Consider the following 19,940-nt stretch of genomic DNA (forward strand, 5'->3'; position numbering starts at 1 on the left):
TATGAGGTGATACCTCACTGAAGTTTTGATTTGCATTTCTCTAATGATTAGTGATGTTGAGCATCTTTTAATGTGTTTGTTGACAATCTGTATATCTTCTTTGGAGAACTGTCTATTTAGGTCTGCCCATTTTTGGATTGGGTTGTTTGTTTTTTTTTGATATTGAGCTGCATGAGCTGCTTGTGTATTTTGGAGATTAATCCTTTGTCAGTTGCTTTGTTTGCACATATGTTCTCCCATCCCGAGGACTGTCTTTTCTTCTTGTTTATGGTTTCCTTTGCTGTGCAAAAGCTTTTAAGTTTCATTAGGTCCCATTTGTTTATTTTTGTTTCCATTTCCATTTCTCTAGGAGGTGGGTCAAAAAGGACCTTGCTGTGATATATGTCATAGAGTGTTCTGCCTGTGTTTTCCTCTAAGAGTTTTATACTGTCTGGCCTTACATTTAGGTCTTTAATCCCTTTTGAGTTTATTTTGGTGTGTCGTTTTAGGAAGTGTTCTAATTTCATTCTTTTACATGTAGCTGTCCAGTTTTCCCAGCACCGCTTATCGAAGAGGCTGTCTTTTCTCCATTGTATATTCTTGCCTCTTTTATCAAAGATAAGGTGAACATATGTGCGTGGGTTTATCTCTGGGCTTTCTATCCTGTTCCATTGATCTATCTTTCTGTTTTTGTGCCAGTACCATACTGTCTTGATTACTGTAGCTTTATAGTATTGTCTGAAGTCCAGGAGCCTGATTCCTCCAGCTCTGTTTTTCTTTCTCAAGATTGCTTTGGCTATTCAGGGTCTTTTGTGTTTCCATACAAATTGTGAAATTTTTTGTTCTAGTTCTGTGAAAAATGCCATTGGTAATTTGATAGGGATTGCCTTGAATCTGTAGATTACTTTGAGTAGTAGAGTCATTTTGACAATGTTGATTCTTCCAATCCAAGAACGTGGTATATGTCTCCATCTGTTTGTATCATCTTTACTTTCTTTTATCAGTGTCTTATAGTTTTCTGCATACAGGTCTTTTGTCTCCTTAGGTAGGTTTATTCCTAGGTACTTTATTCTTTTTGTTGCAGTGGTAAATGGGAGTGTGTCCTTAATTTCTGTTTCAGATTTTTCGTTGTTAGTGTGTAGGAATGCAAGAGATTTCTGTGCATTAATTTTGTATCCTGCAACTCTACCAAATTCATTGATTAGCTCTAGTAGTTTTCAGGTAGCATCTTTAGGATTCTCTATGTGTAGTTTCATGTCATCTGCAAAGAGTGACAGTTTTACCTCTTTTTTTCTGATTTGGATTCCTCTTATGTCTTTTTCTGCTCTGATTGCTGGGGCTGAAACTTCCAAAACTATGTTGAATAATAGTGGTGAGAGTGGACAACCTTGTCTTGTTCCTGATCTTACATGAAATGTTTCAGTTTTTCACCATTGAGAGTGATCTTGACTGTGGGTTTGTCATATATGGCCTTTATTATGTTGTGGCAGGTTTCCTCTGTACCTACTTTCTGGAGAATTTTTATCTTAAATGGGTGTTGAATTTTGTTGAAAGCTTTTTCTGCATTTGTTGAGATGATCATATCGTTTTTCTCCTTCAGTTTGTTAATATGGTTTATCACATTGATTGATTTGTGTACACTGAAGAATCCTTGCATTCCTGGGATAAACCTCACTTGATTGTGGTGTATGATCCTTGTAATGTGCTGCTGGATTCTGTTTGCTAGTAATTTGTTGAGGATTTTTGTATTTATTTTCATCAGTAATATTGGCCTGTAGTTTTCTTTCTTTGTGACATCTTTGTCTGGTTTTGGTATCAGGGTGATAGTGGCCTCATAGAATGAGTTTGGGAGTGTTCCTCCCTCTGCTATATTTTGGAAGAGTTTGAGAAGGATAAGTGTTAGCTCTTCTCTAAATGTTTGATAGAATTTGCCTGTGAAGCCATCTGGTCCTGGGCTTTTGTTTTTTGGAAGATTTTTAATCACAGTCTCAATTTCAGTGCTTGTGATTGTGCTGTTTATACTTTCTATTTCTTCCTGGTTCAGTCTTGGAAGATTGTGCTTTTCTAAGAATTTGTCCATTTCTTTCAGGTTGTCCATCTTATTGGCATATAGTTGCTTGTAGTAATCTCTCATGATCCTTTGTATTTCTGCATTGTCAGTTGTTACTTCTCCTTTTTCATTTCTAGTAATGTTGATTTGAGTCTTCTCCCTATTTTTCTTGTTGAGTCTGGCTAATGTTTTATCAATTTTGTTTATCTTCTCAAAGAACCAACTTTTAATTTTATTGATCTTTGCTATTGTTTGCTTCATTTCTTTTTCATTTATTTCTGATCTAATTTGTATGATTTCTTTCCTTCTGCTAATTTTGGGTTTTTTTTTTCCTTCTTTCTCTAATTGCTTTAGGTGTAAGGTTAGTTTGTTTATTTGAGATGTTTCTTGTTTCTTGAGGTAGGATTGTATTGCTATAAACTTCCCTCTTTGAACTGCTTTTGCTGCATCCCATAGGTATTGGGTCGTCGTGTTTTCATTGTCATTTGTTTCTAGGTATTTTTTTATTTCCTCTTTGATTTCTTCAGTGATCTCTTGGTTATTTAGTAGCATTATTGTTTAGCTTTCTTTCAATTTCCGTTTGCATGGAACATCTTTTTCCATCCCCTCACTTTCAGTCTGTATGTGTCTTTAGGTCTGAAGTGAGTGTCTTGTAGACAGGTTGTGTACGGGTCTTGTCTGTGTATCCATTCAGCCAGTCTATATCTTTTAGTTGGAGCATTTAATCCATTTACATTTAAGTTAATTATCCATATGTTTGTTCCTATTACCATTTTCTTAATTGTTTCGGGTTTGTTATTGTAGGTCTTTTCCGTCTCTTGTGTATCTAGAGAAGTTCCTTTAGCATTTGTTGTAAAGCTGGTTTGGTGGTACTGAATTCTGTTAACTTTTGCTTGTCTGTAAAGGTTTTAATGTCTCCATCGAATCTGAATGAAATCCTTGCTTGGTAGAGTAATCTTGGTTGTAGGTTTTTCTCTTATCACTTTAAATACCTCCTGCCACTCCCTTCTGGCTTGAAGAGTTTCTGCTGAAAAATCAGCTGTTAACCTTTTGGGGATTCCTTTGTATGTTATTTGTTACTTTCCCTTGCTGCTTTTAATATTTTTTCTTTGTATTTAATTTTTGATAGTTTGATTAATACGTGTCTCAGCATGTTTCTCTTTGGGTTTATCCTGTATGATACTCTCTGTGCTTCCTTGACTTGTTTGACTATTTCCTTTCCCATGTTATGGAAGTTTTCCACTATAATCTCTTCAAATATTTTCTCAGTCCCTTTCTGTTTCTCCTCTTCTTCTGGGACCTCTATAATTTGAATGTTGGTGCGTTTAGTGTTGTCCCAGAGGTCTCTGAGACTGTCCTCAATTCTTTTCATTCTTTTTTCTTTATTCTGCTCCCTGACAGTTATTTCCACCCTTTTATCTTTCAGCTCACTTATCCGTTCTTCTGCCTCAGTTATGCTGTTATTGATTCCTTCTAGAGTATTTTTAATTTCAGTAATTGTGTTGTTCATCATTGTTTGTTTGCTCTTTAGTTTTTCTAGATCCTTGTTAAATGTTTCTTGTATTTTCTCCATTCTGTTTCCGAGATTTTGGATCATCTTTACTATCATTACTCTGAATTCTTTTTCAGGTAGGTTGCCCATTTTGTCTTCATTTATTTGGTCTTGTAGGTTTTTACCTTGCTCCTTCGTCTGTAACATATTTTTTTGTCATTTCATTTTTTTTTTTTTTTGATGGGTGGTGCTGTATTCCCGTCTCACTGGTTGTTTGGCCTGAGATGTCCGGTACTGGAGTTTGCAGGCAGTTGGATAGAGCTGGGTCTTAGTGTTGAAATGAGGACCTCTGGGAGGCCTCACTCTGATTGATATTCCCTGGAGTCTGAGGTTCTCTGTTAGTCCAGCAGTTTGGACTCAGAGCTCCCACCACAGGAGCTTGGGCCATACCTCCAGCCTGGGTGCCAAGATCCCGGAAGCCAGTCACTGGGGGTTCCTCCCGTCCCCCTAGGTGTCCATGGTCCCCCTCTGGTGCCTGATAGGTGCCCTGGAAATCACATAGAATGATGAGAATCTATTCAGGTCGACCTCTAGGATGGAAAGGAGCCCATTCATGAACATCTCTGGAAAAGACCTCTCAATATCCCGAGAGAGCTGCTCAATGGTCGTACCATCGCGGTGGGGACTCGAGGGCCTTGCTGGCAATGGGAAATGATGCCACAGCTTGGGCCACTGAGGGGCAACCCGGAGCACTGCAGGGGCACCACTGAGGGCAGGGCGAGATGCTCTCACACACTGAGCGGGGTGCATGGCGGTGGCAGGACACCCCTGCCCTTACCCCACTGTGGGGAGGGCCTGTCATGAGACGTGCAGTGAGGCTAGAGTGCCCATGGCATGAGAGGCAGTGGTGGAAGACCAAAGGCAGGCCGGGGTCCACACCCCTGCCTTCCATGCACCACTGCCAGGTGGGCAGGAGAGCTAGGGTTTTCTGTATATAATATCATGTCATCTGCAAATAGAGACAGTTTTATTTCTTCCTTTCCAAGGAATGCCTTTGGATGCCTTTTATTTCTTTTTCTTGCCTAATTGCTGTGGTGAGGACTTTTAATACTATATCAAATGAGATTGGTGAGAGTGGGCGTCCTTGTCTTACTCCTAATCTTAGAGGAAAAACTTCCAGCTTTTCGCTGTTGAGTATGATGTTACGTGTGGGGTTTTCATATATGGCCTTTATTATGTTAAGGTATATTCCCTCTATACCAGCTTTGTTTACTGTATGTGTTCTTTATCCTGTTTTTAGTCAGTTTTGTTTGTGAGATTCATTCATTTAATGTGGGTAGCATCTTTTCATTTGTGTTACATTGATTTATGGTATTCTAGTATATAAATATATCATAACTCCACCATTTTCCTATTAATGGATGTTTGTTTAGGTAGTCTATAAATTCTTGCTATTACAAGTAATGTTGCTATAAAGATTCTTAAATGTCTCCTTGTATGTTAGTATTTCCCTAGAGAAGTATGCCTAAGGGTGGAATAGCTTAGTTACCAGTAAATGTCTAGCTTTACCAGATATTGACAAATTATTTTCCAAAGTGGTTATTTACACTTAACAACAGTTTATAAAATTTACCTTTATTCTCATCATCTCTGTATTTTGGTATTTTCTCTTTTTTAAGGTTTTGCAGTTCTAGAGATAGATGATAGTTCCAAAGATAGGTAGTGGTGATGGTTGCAGAGCAAGGCAAACATACTTAATGCTACAGAACTACACTTAAAAATGATTAAAATGGTAACTTCTTTGTTAGTTATGTTTTACTACGATTTTTAAAAAGTTTTGCTAGTCTTATGGGCATGAAATCGCACTGTGTTTTTTAATTTGCTTTTCCCTGATTATTAGTGAGGGATCTTTTCATATGCTAAATGTCCATTCATGGCTTTTTCCCTCTCTGAGTTTCCTGTTTATATCTTTTTTGCCCATTTTTCTATAGAATTGTCTGTCTTCTTATCAATTTCTGGAAGTTCTTTTATATATTCTAGATACTAATCTTTTGTTATGTATGTTACATTTCCTCTCCGTTATGGCTGTCTTTTCCATTTTTTAAATCATATTTTTTGATAAACAGAAGCTTATAATTTTAACGTTGTTGAACAGTTTTTCTTTTTTGATATGTGCTTTTTGTGTCTTATTTAAGGAATCTTTCCTAAGACAGGGTCTTAACAATATTAATCAGTATTTGTTTTCTTAAAAGTTTTAAAGTTTTGCTTTTCCCATTTTGGTTTATAATCTACTTGATTTGATTTTTTGTTTGGTGTGAAGTAACTATTTAATTTTTCCTCATGTAGCTAATCATTTATTACACATTTCCTTTCTCCCCCACTGATCTACAGTGTTACCTCTTACATATCAAGTTTACATATATGCACAAGTCTGTTTCTGTGTTCCCTGTTCTGTTCTATCCATCAGTTGTTATCATTGTACCAATACTGCACCTAAAGCTTTATAATAAAATTATCTAGTTGGGCAATACCCCTCTCCCTCATTCTTCTCCAAAATCGTCTTAGCCATTTTTGGCTCTCTGCTGTTCTTCACAGTTTTAGAATTAATTTGTCAAGCTCCACAGTTGGAGTTTTGATTGATAAACATCCCTATCTCTTATTTTCAAGGGAATTCTAGTGTTTCACCACTAGGTATGATGTTAAAGTAGTTTCCTACAGTAGACAGTGTCATATAATGGTTAAAAATGTTAGCAGTCCAGACTTTGTAGCCAGATTGTCTGAATTCAGTTCTTAGTATTACCACTTGCTTGCTGTGTGACCTTGGACAGATCACTTAGCTTCTCTGTGCCACAGTTTTTTCAGCTGTATAATGGTGATAGTAACAGTCTGTATACTTCATATGGCAGTTCTAAAGATTTAATGAGTTAGTATATGTAAAACACTTAAAACTGTGCCTGGCATATAGTATAAGTACTGTGAATTAGCTATTTTTATCATTACTATTATAAATCCTTGTTAGCTGAAAGTTTGTTTGTTTTGAAATCATGAAGAGGTATTGAATTCTTTAACTAATACCTGATAGTTTGTTAGGACATTAATTAACATGTGTTGAGCTTAACAGAGTGTCAGATTTATGCTCTGACTAGAATTTAATGAATATGGCTTTTTAAGCCTTGTCATAGTTAGTGGTAGTTCCCATTTAACTTTTTTTCTGGATTGCTTTTTAGAAGCCCTGTTGATGACTTTATGTTCCTAATCATCCAAACATATAAGCATATTGCAGTCATTAAAGAATCTGTTACCTAATGCCAGGAAAATGTGTTTTTACACTTAGTGGAAGTAGATTACTTTGTCTGTATTTTGGTATTTTACTAACAGATTAGTGGTTCATTTATAATTCTAAGACAAGGTGAATAGTTACTAGATGAAGAAGCAGTTTTGGGGAGAATTTAGCAAGACAAGAAATTTTGTTTCGGGGTTCTCTTGAAAAATTTCACTAATGTTGAAAAATCTGTGTATGAATAAATTTTATGGAGTTATTTGTACACAGCTGGGACTGAATTTATGGACTGCTTTTCTGACTTGCTAAAAAGCTAAAGATTGACAACCCCTTTCATACTGCATTATCCAGCTTGGCTTTTAACTCCAAGAGAACAGTGTTCACAAATTGATGCTCTGTTCCTTTGGGGTTGGTGTAGAAGCATTAAATTGTACTAAAATATTCATATGTGAGTGCATTTAGCTGAAAGCAATTGATGTTCTATTCCCAAGAGGACAAAGAGAAATGCTGTATGGACCTGTAGTCCAGAAAACACCCTAAGCATGCTTCTTAAAGGTAATTACATGGCCTGGATGATCGAAGCCCTTACAGTGAAGCTTAAAATGACAAAGGAGAAGTTGTAGAACTAATAAACTGTGATTTGGATGTATAAATAGTTTGGTTGTGCAGTAGTTAAAAACTTCTTTGCTAAAAGTTAGTTGTAATTGTATCTTTGGGTTCTAATTAAATCTTTGCTTTATTTTCTTAGCTAATTTTTATTAGACTGATTTCTCTAAACATTTATTTCAGAGGACAAATATCAGCCAGGTTTTTTATCCATTACTACTTTATGTATAAAGTTAAATTTTTTAAGTTTTGGAGAGACAATTGAATTTTTTAATGTATATATTAGAACTTTAAAAAAAGATTCCACTGATATAATTGACATGTAGGTGGTCAATCTCATTTAACAGCTGGCACGAAAATCAGTAAGAGTAGACAGCAAATCTTTGTTGTAGTTGTCGTGGTGTGGCAACTTGAATAAAACTATTCTAAATTTCTATTCTAATTCTAACTGTATTTTTGGTTCTTTCATATAAAAGCTAATTTTTTTCTCATGTGCAGTTTCTGATAAGATAAACATGCACATTCATGTCAGAGAACATAAGACACTGTACTAAAAGGAAATGTTTATTTAATGATGGTTGATCAGTTAGAGTATGTAATTCAATCCTTGTGCTTACTTTAGGGCCAAAGACATGAGTACTTGGATCTTGTATAAAACATTTTAATAACTTATTTTAATATAATTATATATTAATATTAACTAAACTTAGTCTGAAAAGGAATTTGGGAAATGGTATTTGGGGCAGGGGAATATCTTCCATTTCCTTAAAGTGAGATTACTTAGAAGGTCTCCAGTAAGGTTGGAAGAATAGTAAATTTATTATTGTGTTATAGGCACTTCCCTTTTCTACATTACTAGCCCTGCTCCAATTCTTATAACTTTAAAATGTGCTTCAAGGAGTCTTTGTGTAACTTGGGCTGAACTTCACAGAGAACTCTAGTTGCTTTTTAAAAAAACAAAAGAAAACATTTTAGAACAGTTTTAGATTTACAGAAAAATTGCAAAAATAGTACAGATAATTCCCATCAATCTTTTACCTGGTTTCACCTATTGTTATTTTTTTAATGTTATGTTGAACTATTTACTTTTGACAGTTGTTGAAACCATAGGATTCTAGAATTAAGTGTTTTGAAGACGGATAATTATGTAAAGGATTCTGTCAAGGAAATTACTTTTTGATGATTTTATTGTGGTAAAATGTAACGAAATTTACCATTTTAACCATTTTTAAATGTACAATTCAGAGGCATTAATTACATTCAGAATGTTGTGCAACCATAACCACTGTCTGTCTATTCCCCAAAGTTTTCATGGCCCCAAATAGAAGCTCTATACCCATTAAGCAGTAGCTCCCCATTCCCTCCCACCCCAGTCCCTGGTAATGCCTAATCTACTTTATGTGTCTATGATTTTGCCTATGCTAGATATTTCATAAAAGTGGAATCATACAATATTTGTCCTTTTGTGACTGTCTTCTTTTAGCATGTTTTCAGATTTAATCCATGTAACGTGTGTCAGAACTTCATTCCTTTTTATGGCTGAAAAATATTTCAGTAATAGTCCATGAACATTTTTTTTTTTTGCGGTACGCGGGCCTCTCACTGTTGTGGCCTCTCCCATTGCGGAGCACAGGCTCCGGACGCGCAGGCTCATCAGCCATGGCTCACGGGCCTAGCCGCTCTGCGGCATGTGAGATCTTCCCGGACTGGGGTACAAACCCGTGTCCCCTGCATCAGCAGGCGGACTCTCAACCACTGTGCCACCAGGGAAGCCCCCATGAACATTTTGTTTATCCATTTATCTGTTGATAGATACTTGCGTTGTTTTGTTTGCACCTTTTGGCTATTGTGAATAATGCTGCTATGAACATGCACATACAGATATCTGTTTGAGTCCCTGTTTTAAATTCTTTTGGGTGGTATACCTAGGTGTGGGATTGCTGGGTCACATGGTAATTCTCTGTTTAGCTTTTTGAAGAACCTCCAAACTGTGTTCCTCTGGTTACATTGTACCTTTCATAAGCTCCTTGGCACAGAAGTTATCTTAATAATTTTAGATTAAATAATCATCAAGAAAGGCTGTGCACAAACAATGGCCTTCTTAGTAATTTTGGGAAAGAGGTAGCTTGGTGAGTGAAAAGAATAGTACTTGGAAGTCAGGTTCAATTGCCAGCTTTGGTTTTGGGGGCCTCTGTTTTTTCATTGATTAAATAAAAAGATTATGCCTAAATTCGTAGAGTTTCCTTAGTACTCCAAAATTCTATATAGGTATATATAATTTAGCATGATCTAACTAACCATGTCAGTTAAAAAACCTTACTGATAAAAAATTTTATAGTCAAAATTTTTATTTGATCTGCTAAAATGCAAAGTTTGTAATAGACTGATTGTATATCTAAATATTTTGATGTCATACACCCAAATATTTCATTGTAATTTAATCATCTGAATAATTTTATATAATAATTTTATATAATATGCTTTGCTTTCTATCATTCTAGGTATACTTGAAGAATATCTCCCCACCGTAGAAAATCTGTGAATTGGTATAGAAACTAATTACATAAATGCTAAGCATTTAATTGCAAAATAGTTAAATATTAAAAATTTATTGTCAAAATATTCTCTTAAGAAAAATTAAAGGTTAAGAGGCTGCCTTTTACTAGGTGTATATAACTTTGAACAACTCAGCAGGCTGCCTGAGCCTGTGCTTTCTGTTCTGTAAAATGAGAAGAATTTCCACCCCTTAGAGTTGTCATAGTTAAGTGAGTTAATGTATATAAAGTAGAACATGGTTACTGGCAATATTATAGACAATTCATGTAGTTGTGATGATTACTATGCCATCTTGAATCCTGATAAAACCTGAGTTAGTCCTAGTATAGGAGCATTGTCTGATGGATGGGACATACCTTCAGCTTCAAACCAAGAGTATGGGTAAAGTTCTCTATTCATGTAAAACTCAGTTTAGCCATAATCCTGCCTGAGAATTTCATAATATAGGCAGAGAGCTGTTTGAGAAAAGGGCCACAGATAGTTGTGCTTTGCGTTTTGGGGCCTCTTCCAAAAAGAGAAGAGACTTAAACACAATTTGGCAAACAGAGGAAATAGTTTGGCCTTTTAAATGAGCAGCAGGATGAAATATAGCAATATTAATGCACAGGAGACTTGCCCTAATTAGAAAACATAATTCAGTTAATCTACTTCTCAAAGAGACGTTCATTATTTGTTATGATGAATTCCATTTAACTCCTAACCTGGCATTTGTCCTGTGTATGTGTTGTGTTTTAGTTGTAACAGTTGCTGTTTAAGTTTATGCCTCTGTAGTCTTCTGAGTAAACAAGGTTGAGAGAGCATGTGCCATTCTGTAAAACTTGTCCTGTCTGAGGTAGTCATAGGGTATTGTTTTTGAGCACGTAACATTGGATTGCTGAACTCTAGTGAGAACTACTTATATGACGTCTTTAAAATTTTTTATCTTTGAATAAATGTAGTTTTTTACATTCCTTCCCCAACTCTATTTAGAAAGGGAGACTTGGTAGGAAAGATATTTTAAACCTGATTTTTAAAGAGATGAAGTAATATTGGCCTGGTTTTTCTACTTGGAAAGCTCCAGATTTAACTACTCCTCTCATAGCCATATTTCATATAAACAAAAAAGTAAATGTTTAAATCTTTCCTTTCTACTTTGTTTAAAGTAAAGCAGATCTGAAGTTGCTGCAGCAGAATACTGTTCCAATTCTAGAAAAAAAGTGTAATTTCAACTTGATATATGTATTTTTTGTATGACCAATTTGACATGTCTTGGTACCTGTATGAAGATTGTGTTAGAATTTTGTAAAGAAACTCACCTCAACTTCCTAGGCCGGCCAGCACTGTCTAGAAAGTTGGGCAGAAATTCAAACTTTACAGCTAGTACTAAATGCAAAACAGAAACTAATAAATATCAATAAAAAGAAATTTCCTCAGTACATTATCCCAGAAGAATTGTATCAAGTTAAGTAACAACTTGCCTTGAGATAGTAATAGTTACTATTACAATAGTAAACTACTTAAGTAGTTTAAAGTGGAATTTATATGGTAGTTGGTTGTCTAATGCCTTCTAGTTTAAAGATTTAGTGATCATTCAGTAATAATAATAATAGCATTAATGTCTAATATCTTGAGCACATCACATGCATTCTGTTATTTAATGATCGCAGCAATCCTTATTAGCTGCAGGTATTTATCTCCATTTTACATGAGGAGATTGAGCCTTCGAGAGGTTAAGTAACCTACCTGAGAACACAGATGTTAAGTGGAAGAACCAGGATCTGAACCCATCTGTCTCTGATCTTATTATATTTGTTATGGTGATCTGTGAAGAGTCACCTTCAATGTTACTACTATGGCTTGCTGAAGGCTCAGATGATGGTTAGCATTTTTTTAGCGATACAGTATTTTTAAATTTAGATAGGTATGTTGTTTTTTTAGACATAAAGTTATTGCACAATTAATAGGCTACAGTAGAGTGTAAACATACTTTTATATACATTAGGAAACAAACTTCTTGTGACTCGCTTTATTGGGATACTCGCTTTATTGCAGTAGTCTAGAACACGCAAAATCTCCACAGTATGCCTGTACCCTTTTTTAAGAATTGTGAGCTTCTCAGGATAGATTTTTCAGGTTTTTCTAAAATTTTAAGAAAAAATATCTTACTAGAGAACAAAATTTGATAATTAGTTTCAGAGTATAAATTTACTGTTTTTAAACCAGTCATTTTCATCTGCTTTTGGTTTTCCTATGATGGTCTACTGTACCTGAAAATTGATGGATTTTTGTCATCTATTTGTGTCTCTGTTGGCTGCTCCCTTGTTTAATCTTGCTGTCTCATGTCTCTTACACTCATCTTCAGCTTCGTCATTCTGCTGACTTTCCTTTTTGGTTCTCTCACAGAGTTTGAACAACCTATAAATGTTCTTGTTCTGAGATAATACAAGCAAAGCTGACACAAGAGACTGATGTCATTCTATCCTGAGGCCTACTATCAAACTATGCTCTACAGTACCTCTTAGAGCTTACAAGAAGGCTCTTCTTTAGCTTGTTTTTGTTTGTTTGCTTGTTTTTTTGTTTGTTTTTGATTTTTTTGTCCATGCCTCATGGCTTGTGGGATCTTAGTTCCCTGACCAGTGATCAAACCCAGGCCCTCAGCAGTGGGCGCTGGACCTCCAGGGAATTCCCTTCTTTAGCTTGCTCTTAAATCATCTTGGATCTGTGCTGTCCAGCATGGTAACCACTAAGCTACATGTGGCTATTGGGCCCTTGAAATGTGGCTAGTCTTAATTGAGATTATATTATTAAAATTGGTTTCACCTATTTCATTTTACTTTATTTAATGAGGCTAATAGAAAATTTTAAATTATGTAGCTCACATCATATTGTATATCTCTTGGATTTAATAACGTTAGGCAAAAATCACAATGAGGAAATAAGAAAATTTTCTCCTTAGCTTTTGCACCAGAATCCTCTAGAGAGCAGGACTCAGAAATAAATACCTCTTGCAATTCCAGATTTCCTGCACAAGGTTTGGGTAAAGCAGGAGAATGATGTTAGCACATACTTTCTGAAGAAAGCAGCCCAAACCCAAATCATCCACCAGGGGATACTCTGACCATGTCGATTCCACAGGTTGGTTAGATTTCTGTAAAAGTGTTAAGATTTCATTCCGGTCTTTCTGTTTTCAGACATACAGATTTATCATCAGGCTAGGATCAATAAAACTTCTTCTAAAAGCTTATTTTGTTTGAAGGACTAAGGGAACAGGAACAGATGGATATAAAAGTGGACTCCTGTTTGGCAGAGGATAGAAATGACTACAGAGGACTGTCATCCTGCGAACTGCTTCCTGCTTGTAAAGGCCTTTCCACTTCTCGGTGGCAGGAACAGAAAGTAAGGGGTTGCATAAGAGACCAGAGCTCTATCACACCCTGATTTTTTCCTGTAATGAATTACAGATTTTTATTATCTTACCTTAACCTACATTGTTAGACTGTGAGCTTCACGAGAACACAGGACAAAGAATTAGTTGTCTTTATATTCCCTGTAACGTATAACTGTACCAACAACAGTAAAACCATGTTATGGCATCCTTAAGACAATGACAGTGTTTGTACCACAGGGGGTTCTTGCTGCCCTGCACTTCTACTAGTCCAGACAACTCTTCTGTATGAATTAGGAAAAAAGTACCCCTTTCTCAAGTTACTTTACTGCCATCTGTTGGAAAATTATTGTAATAAAATGCAGATCTTTAACGACTGATATGAATGATACCTCCCTTCAGAGTTGTTCAGTATACAGCCTGCTCAGCTGTACATGGTAGCCCTGGGACCACCCCAGGAGTCCACTGGTCACCCAGTGGGCTGAGAAAATCAATGTTTGAGCAAATCTCAATTCATGAGTGGCACACCAGTGTCTTGGGAAACCAGATACTTATGCTAAGAACTGAAGCCTTACAGTAACCCTATGAAGTGGGGATTCTTAGAATCCCAGTTTTTCAGATGAGCAAGCTGAGGCATAGAGAGGTTAAATAATTGGCCCACGGTCTCATGTCTGTTAGGTGGCTGAACTGGCATTTAAACGTAGCAGTGAGATTCCAGAGGCTAGATTCTAAACAACAATAATATGCTCCTCTTGCAAACCTCTGTTAACCACACTAGATGCAGAAGTTTCCAAGCCCCATTCTTGTTTTTATCTGAGCCCACTCTAGAGTAGTTTAGACATCTGCCCGTAAGTTCTTTGGATGAGTCTACAGCTGTAGTCTTTTTTAGGCTTTGGCAAAGGAAGAGAGATTTGTGTTTACTTCTGCCAGAATTTGTTTGTATTGAAGAAGGTGCTGTCCCTTCTTTATATTTCAGAATAACTTCTGGTTCTCTTACTGCTCTGTGGCTTTATTTCTTCCCACCAGTCTCCATCCTTGAATTGCAGGATGATCCACCCAGACTGCTACCAGCTGTGTAGTTTGTCCTAGTCTCTCACTCTTCAAGATTTCCCTCCCTTTGTAAAGGCTACTAGGATTTTATCTCCAGGACTACCCCTCCTTCCTTTTGTGTCTGTTCCTTTCTTTAATCCCACCTCTTCTTGAACCCTTAATTGCTGTTCTCCCCTCCAACATTGCCTCTCATTTTCTCTCCAAATTATCTTACTATCTGATTTAGAAAGAAAGTGCCTCAGGGCAGGCATTGCCTTGTTATGTTGTGAAGCAGTGTCTAAAGTGCTCCATAAATTAGCATCTGTGGAGAGTTTTGTACATACTAATTATTATTATTGAAATACAGAAATGCTTTCTGAACCATGAGGAAGCATCCTATGACACTAGTCTAATTGCCTGTACACGTTTTTTTAAAAAAGAAGAAAAAAGCCTCTCTTCCTGCCTTAGAGAGCTATCAGATCTCAGAACAGCAGCCAAAATCTCAGGACTCGTTCAGGGCTGTTGTTTCAAAGCTTTTATATTTATTAAGAGAACCATGTTTGCAAGATAGTATAAAATAAGGTCCTGTTGGTCATGTGGACCTATTTGGGCAATGTATGCTGGTCAGAAAGGAGGGAATGACCCTGGAACCACTTGCCTTTGGTTTCCTTTGCCCCAGAATCTGTTATTTCCTTAGTGACATTTATGGATAAAGCCAACAGTATTCATTTCTCAGGGGGTTTAAAGTAAATTTCATTTATATCATATTTATGTTGATGTGTAGTGCCAGAGTGAATCAGCATTTTTTTATTAGCATTTTATAATGCAAATGGAGCAGCTTTTAAAACTGGCTGAATTTTCTTTTTTTAAAAATAAATTTATTTATTTATTTTATTTTTGGCTGTGTTGGGTCTTCGTTTCTGTGCGAGGGCTTTCTCTAGTTGCGGCGAGCGGGGGCAACTCTTCATCGCGGTGCACGGGCCTCTCGTTGCAGAGCACAGGCTCCAGACGCGCAGGCTCAGTAGTTGTGGCTCATGGGCCCAGTTGCTCTGTGGCATGTGGGATCTTCCCAGACCAGGGCTCGAACCCATGTCCCCTGCAGTGGCAGGCAGATTCTCAACCACTGCACCACCAGGGAAGCCCAAACTGGCTGAATTTTAATGAAGACATGTATGTCAGAAAGACTCATTTACAGAACTATTGATCCTTCCCAATACTTGCTTTGAGAATATACTTAAAAGAGTGGTTAGTGAGACAGTGTCTGTCTAAATATCTTACTTTAAAAATCTTTACATTAGAACTTTTTGGCCTGGTTTTCCTGAATGTAGGATTTAGTAAGTATATTTTGATTAATAATTTAATGAATGTTCTTTCTTGAAAGAAATGCTAGTCAGAATAAACTGAAATGATGCTAAAATTATCAATTGAAGTTACCTGTAAAATCTTCAATGGAAAATAGTGGTGCTTGTTTATTACTCATGTGAGTGTCCATGTCTGGTAAGACAGTATAATGACAGGGCCTTATTGTATTGTCCAGCTGTGTATGGTCATAATTGACACATTGGATTATGTTTAAGATAGAATCATGGAGCATGGGATTGCTTTTTATCCTCACCCATACATTTTACTTTCTGCAGTATACCCTCCACCCTAAGACACAGTCTGTTTAGGCCAAATTGCTCTTTCTTTTCTTCAGGCTTTTGATGGTTAACTATAGAGCAAGTTGAATCAGAAAACAAGCCCAGCTCATTTTAGATTTTTAGATGATTAACTCACAATGGGGGCTAGGTTGTGTCCTTTCTGGGGTACACAGTGTATCTCACTGCTCTAGAAGCAATGGACACTTTATGCCTTTAAAGATGAGACCCAGAGATATGCTGTCAGTGTGCTGTGTCGAGTTACAGGTTTCAAGCTGCACAAGAGCTGAGAATCATCTGTTTTACTGGGCCTCAGCTCTAGCTATACATTAGAGCATCGTGGGGAGCTTTTTAAGAAAGGTCCAATGCTGGAGAGCTTTTTTAAAAAGCTCCAATGCTCATAAATAAGATTATGAGCAGTACAGAAAACAAAGTGGGACCACCTGACACTGTCACTGACTTCGAAGTATCTGCCCTGTAATAAAACTGAGTGTGACAGAGCCACCTTCAATGCCTTCCATGTTATTCATATTGAGGAGAAACTTTACTGTCATTTGTGACAAAACTGTAGTGTTATTTTGGTTACATGGTAGGTGCACCCCCTACCCAAGCCAGGACTTGTTAGTTCAGTTTATGTGTGGGAAAAGCTTTTCAGTTGAAGCTTTAATTATCCCTACTAGACAGAATAGAGCAGCTAAGCTCTTTTAATTAAGCACTTATTAAGTCAGTTTTCCATGATGATAGTGAATTTTACTTGTCAAACATGGATACTTTAAAATTTTTAGATAAAGGGACAGAGAGCAGCAGTAAGTCATCATTCCCTTTGTAATTAGTGGGGGCAGAGGGGTAGGAAGAGATGCAAATATCATCAACACTTACTTAGAAACTACAGTGCGGTGACCCATTTATTAGGCGTTAGAAATACAAAGGTTCATTCTATGCCTTTGAGAAATTTGTTATTTTTTAGTTAAGGAGATTGTGTGTGTGTGATGACTCTTGAGACTGATTTGTAGTTTTGGTTTTTCTAAATATGAAGCTTAATAAATATACCCTAATTACCACTTCCACAAATATCCATGAGAAGGCAAACAATTAAGTCAAAATATATTTTAATATGTGTAAGTGTATGTGTCTATATGTTTATATACAATGTGTGTGTATTGTGAATGGTTACATACAGAGTGATGAGTTGAAGTGTGGTTATCCAAATGAGTAGCATAGACAAAAAAGTGCTACCTCACAGGAAATTGTGAGATTAAGTGAAACAGTTGATGTAAAATGCTTAGCACAGTGGTTGACACATAGTTAATGCTCAATAACTCTCATTATCCATGTATTTATTATTATACCACCACTACTATAGGAATTCAGAGGAAAATGAGGACTATGGGTTAGGGAGATCAGAGAAGGAGGAAAGCATAATTTAAGTAATACATATTGCATCTATTCTATTTAAAATACTTGTGGTATAAGACTCGAGTTGCTAATAGCAAATACTTTGGAAGGTATAATATAATATAAATACATACTAATGATATGGTCTCTTTTGTTTCAGGAACTTTATATTGCTGTAGGAATATCTGGAGCCATCCAACATTTAGCTGGGATGAAAGACAGCAAGGTAACTACACAACAATAAAGATGCTAAGAGGAAAAGTTTTCATATTTTAAAACTTGGGTTTGACTGGTATGTTTCTATGTAGTTATAGTGTGTATAGTGGAACCATTCACATGAACACAAATCTGGGAACTGAAAGATAAATAAGCTACTGTACCCTGCCTGAAGATGTACCATTGGTAGGAGAGGCAGTGCTATGTCATGGAAAGAGGTGTGAACCTGGATCCCAGCTCCACTGCCAACTTACCACGTGACATGTCCTATTGGTACCTCAGTTCTGTGTCTGCCAAATGCAGGTGTTGGGTGATGATCTCTAAGATCCCTTTCAGCTCTGACAATCTATGGATAGAAAATGTGGGGTGAAAACAACTTGATGAGGTTCTGACTTATCTAGTTTATGAGGTTCTGATGCCTGATTCTCTCTCTGCTTCACCCTAGTCCCCTAATGGTTCCACCCTCATACCTCAGCAAGGCCCCTCTTCTTGGGTTGTTACTAAATTGCGACTGACATGTTTTGGATTGGAGTGTCTCAAAACCTCAGTAATTGTCAAAAATACAGTGTATAGAGGAAACACTTGATTTTAACTTGCTACTTGGACTCTATGTGTAATGACTCTGTGAACATATATTTCAGAATATGACACAATTCATGCATAACAATGCACAGTTTGAATTATGAACTTAGTCTTTCATGAAGTCAGAGATGCCTCTGACACTCCTGCTTTTATCCATTCAGATGGAAGTTTGATATAAAAGGTAATAAAACTTTCAATAGGTTTAACTTCTAACTTGAAAAGATGCATGCACTACCTCCTTATAACCTCTAAATGAATTGGCCCCAAATCAGTCAGATTTCACAGTTGGATGGCAGGTTTCTTTACTGAGCTCTGAAAACAGCAGTGCCAATGGGGAAAATGTTATTGCTGCATTAGAGGAAAAAAACCACTCCAACACCAGCAACCTTAAAAAATATTTTTAGCTGGGCCAGTTCAGACATATCTAGAATTCTGCTTCTCTAAAATAAAAGACTCTACCTGCCTAGACGATCTTGGTGAAAGTTCTCATTACATGCCAACAGGGCTGGATTGGGAGAACTGGACTAGATAGTCAAAGCAAAAAGAATAATTGAAGTAAGGAGACCAGTGTTGGGGAACAATCCATAAGAATAAACTTGAGCCAAGAATTTGTCTCTCCATGCCATCAACAAATATTTATTAAACATGTGTACTTTGTACTAGATGCTGGAGATGCTCAAATGAAAAAGACATAGTCCCTGCCATCACTGTCTTGTGTGGGAGACACAGCAGTCTTAGGTTGTAATTTTGGTTAAGCTCTAAAAAGGAATATTAAGTGATTGGTTTAAATCTGATAGTTGCATTGCATATAAGCTGTAGTTTTAGTTAGCATTGTGGTCTAGTTGAAAGAATATGAAATTTGATGAAACTGTATACATATTAATATGGTTGAATACAGTCTGTGCTTTAAAAGGTCTGTAAGGAAGAAGAACATGCATTTATAGGGACATATTAAAAGAGCTCTAAGGTGCAAGTAAGATTTTATCATAGTTATTTACAGTTGATAATTCAGGAATATTCTTTTAGTAATCTGAAAAACTGTGAACAGCCCAAATCTTTTTTCTTAAATACTATAGTGGTTCCTTTTCCACAGTTACGTGTTCTTTCTTTAAAAATAACTTTTATATAGTGGGATGAAAAAGCTTTCAGATGATTAAACTGTCAGACGTTTGACTAGGTGGCCTCCAGGAAAATCATTAACCATCGTTAATTTAATAAATCTCTGCTAGTAGCTGTGAAGCAGGCTACATATTCCCAGAAGAGAAACACCTCGATGCAAATCAATGCCTGTGATTCAAAATGTTTGTCCTTGTGACTTTGGATTTGAGGCTCATATTGAAACCCTCGTTTATCGTCTCTGACCATACTTTAATATATATGGCATGTTTCTCTGGATCACTAGTTACCTGGACTACAGTGTGTGCCAGTTTCAGATATTCTGGAATATTCCGCCTCAGGGCCCCTCTAGGGGAATTACACATAATGTCATGTAGCCTATATTTTAAGTCAGACTATATCAAAATACTTTAAAAAGGTGTTCCAGCTGTTTTCATGAGATGGTGTAATAGGCAGGGAAGTACTTAATTTTTCTTCTAGAGATTCACATTATTATGATCTTTTTATTAAAATAACAGCATGTTAGAGTCAAAACTCTAATTTTACTTTAATTGCAATGGTGTTAGAAGCATCTGTGGGGAATACCAAACTATTTGTAACTTATAAATAAGTCTGTTGTTAATCGAATAATTGTGTAA

The 19,940-nt window shown here is 36.5% G+C and overlaps 1 protein-coding gene across 1 annotated transcript in view; it reads left to right on the top strand.

Moving 5' to 3' along the window:
• The window catches only part of ETFA (electron transfer flavoprotein subunit alpha), an 85,735-nt gene that overhangs the window by 49,752 nt on the left and 16,043 nt on the right, over positions 1-19,940 (top strand). Inside the window, exon 10 of the mRNA XM_082836090.1 lies at positions 17,549-17,614. Within this exon, the coding sequence (XP_082692216.1) occupies positions 17,549-17,614 (66 nt within the window). The remainder of the gene's footprint in view (positions 1-17,548; positions 17,615-19,940) is intronic.

Source organism: Leucopleurus acutus (assembly GCF_964270905.1).
Source record: "Leucopleurus acutus genome assembly, chromosome: 1".
NCBI classification, from domain to species: domain Eukaryota; kingdom Metazoa; phylum Chordata; class Mammalia; order Artiodactyla; family Delphinidae; genus Leucopleurus; species Leucopleurus acutus.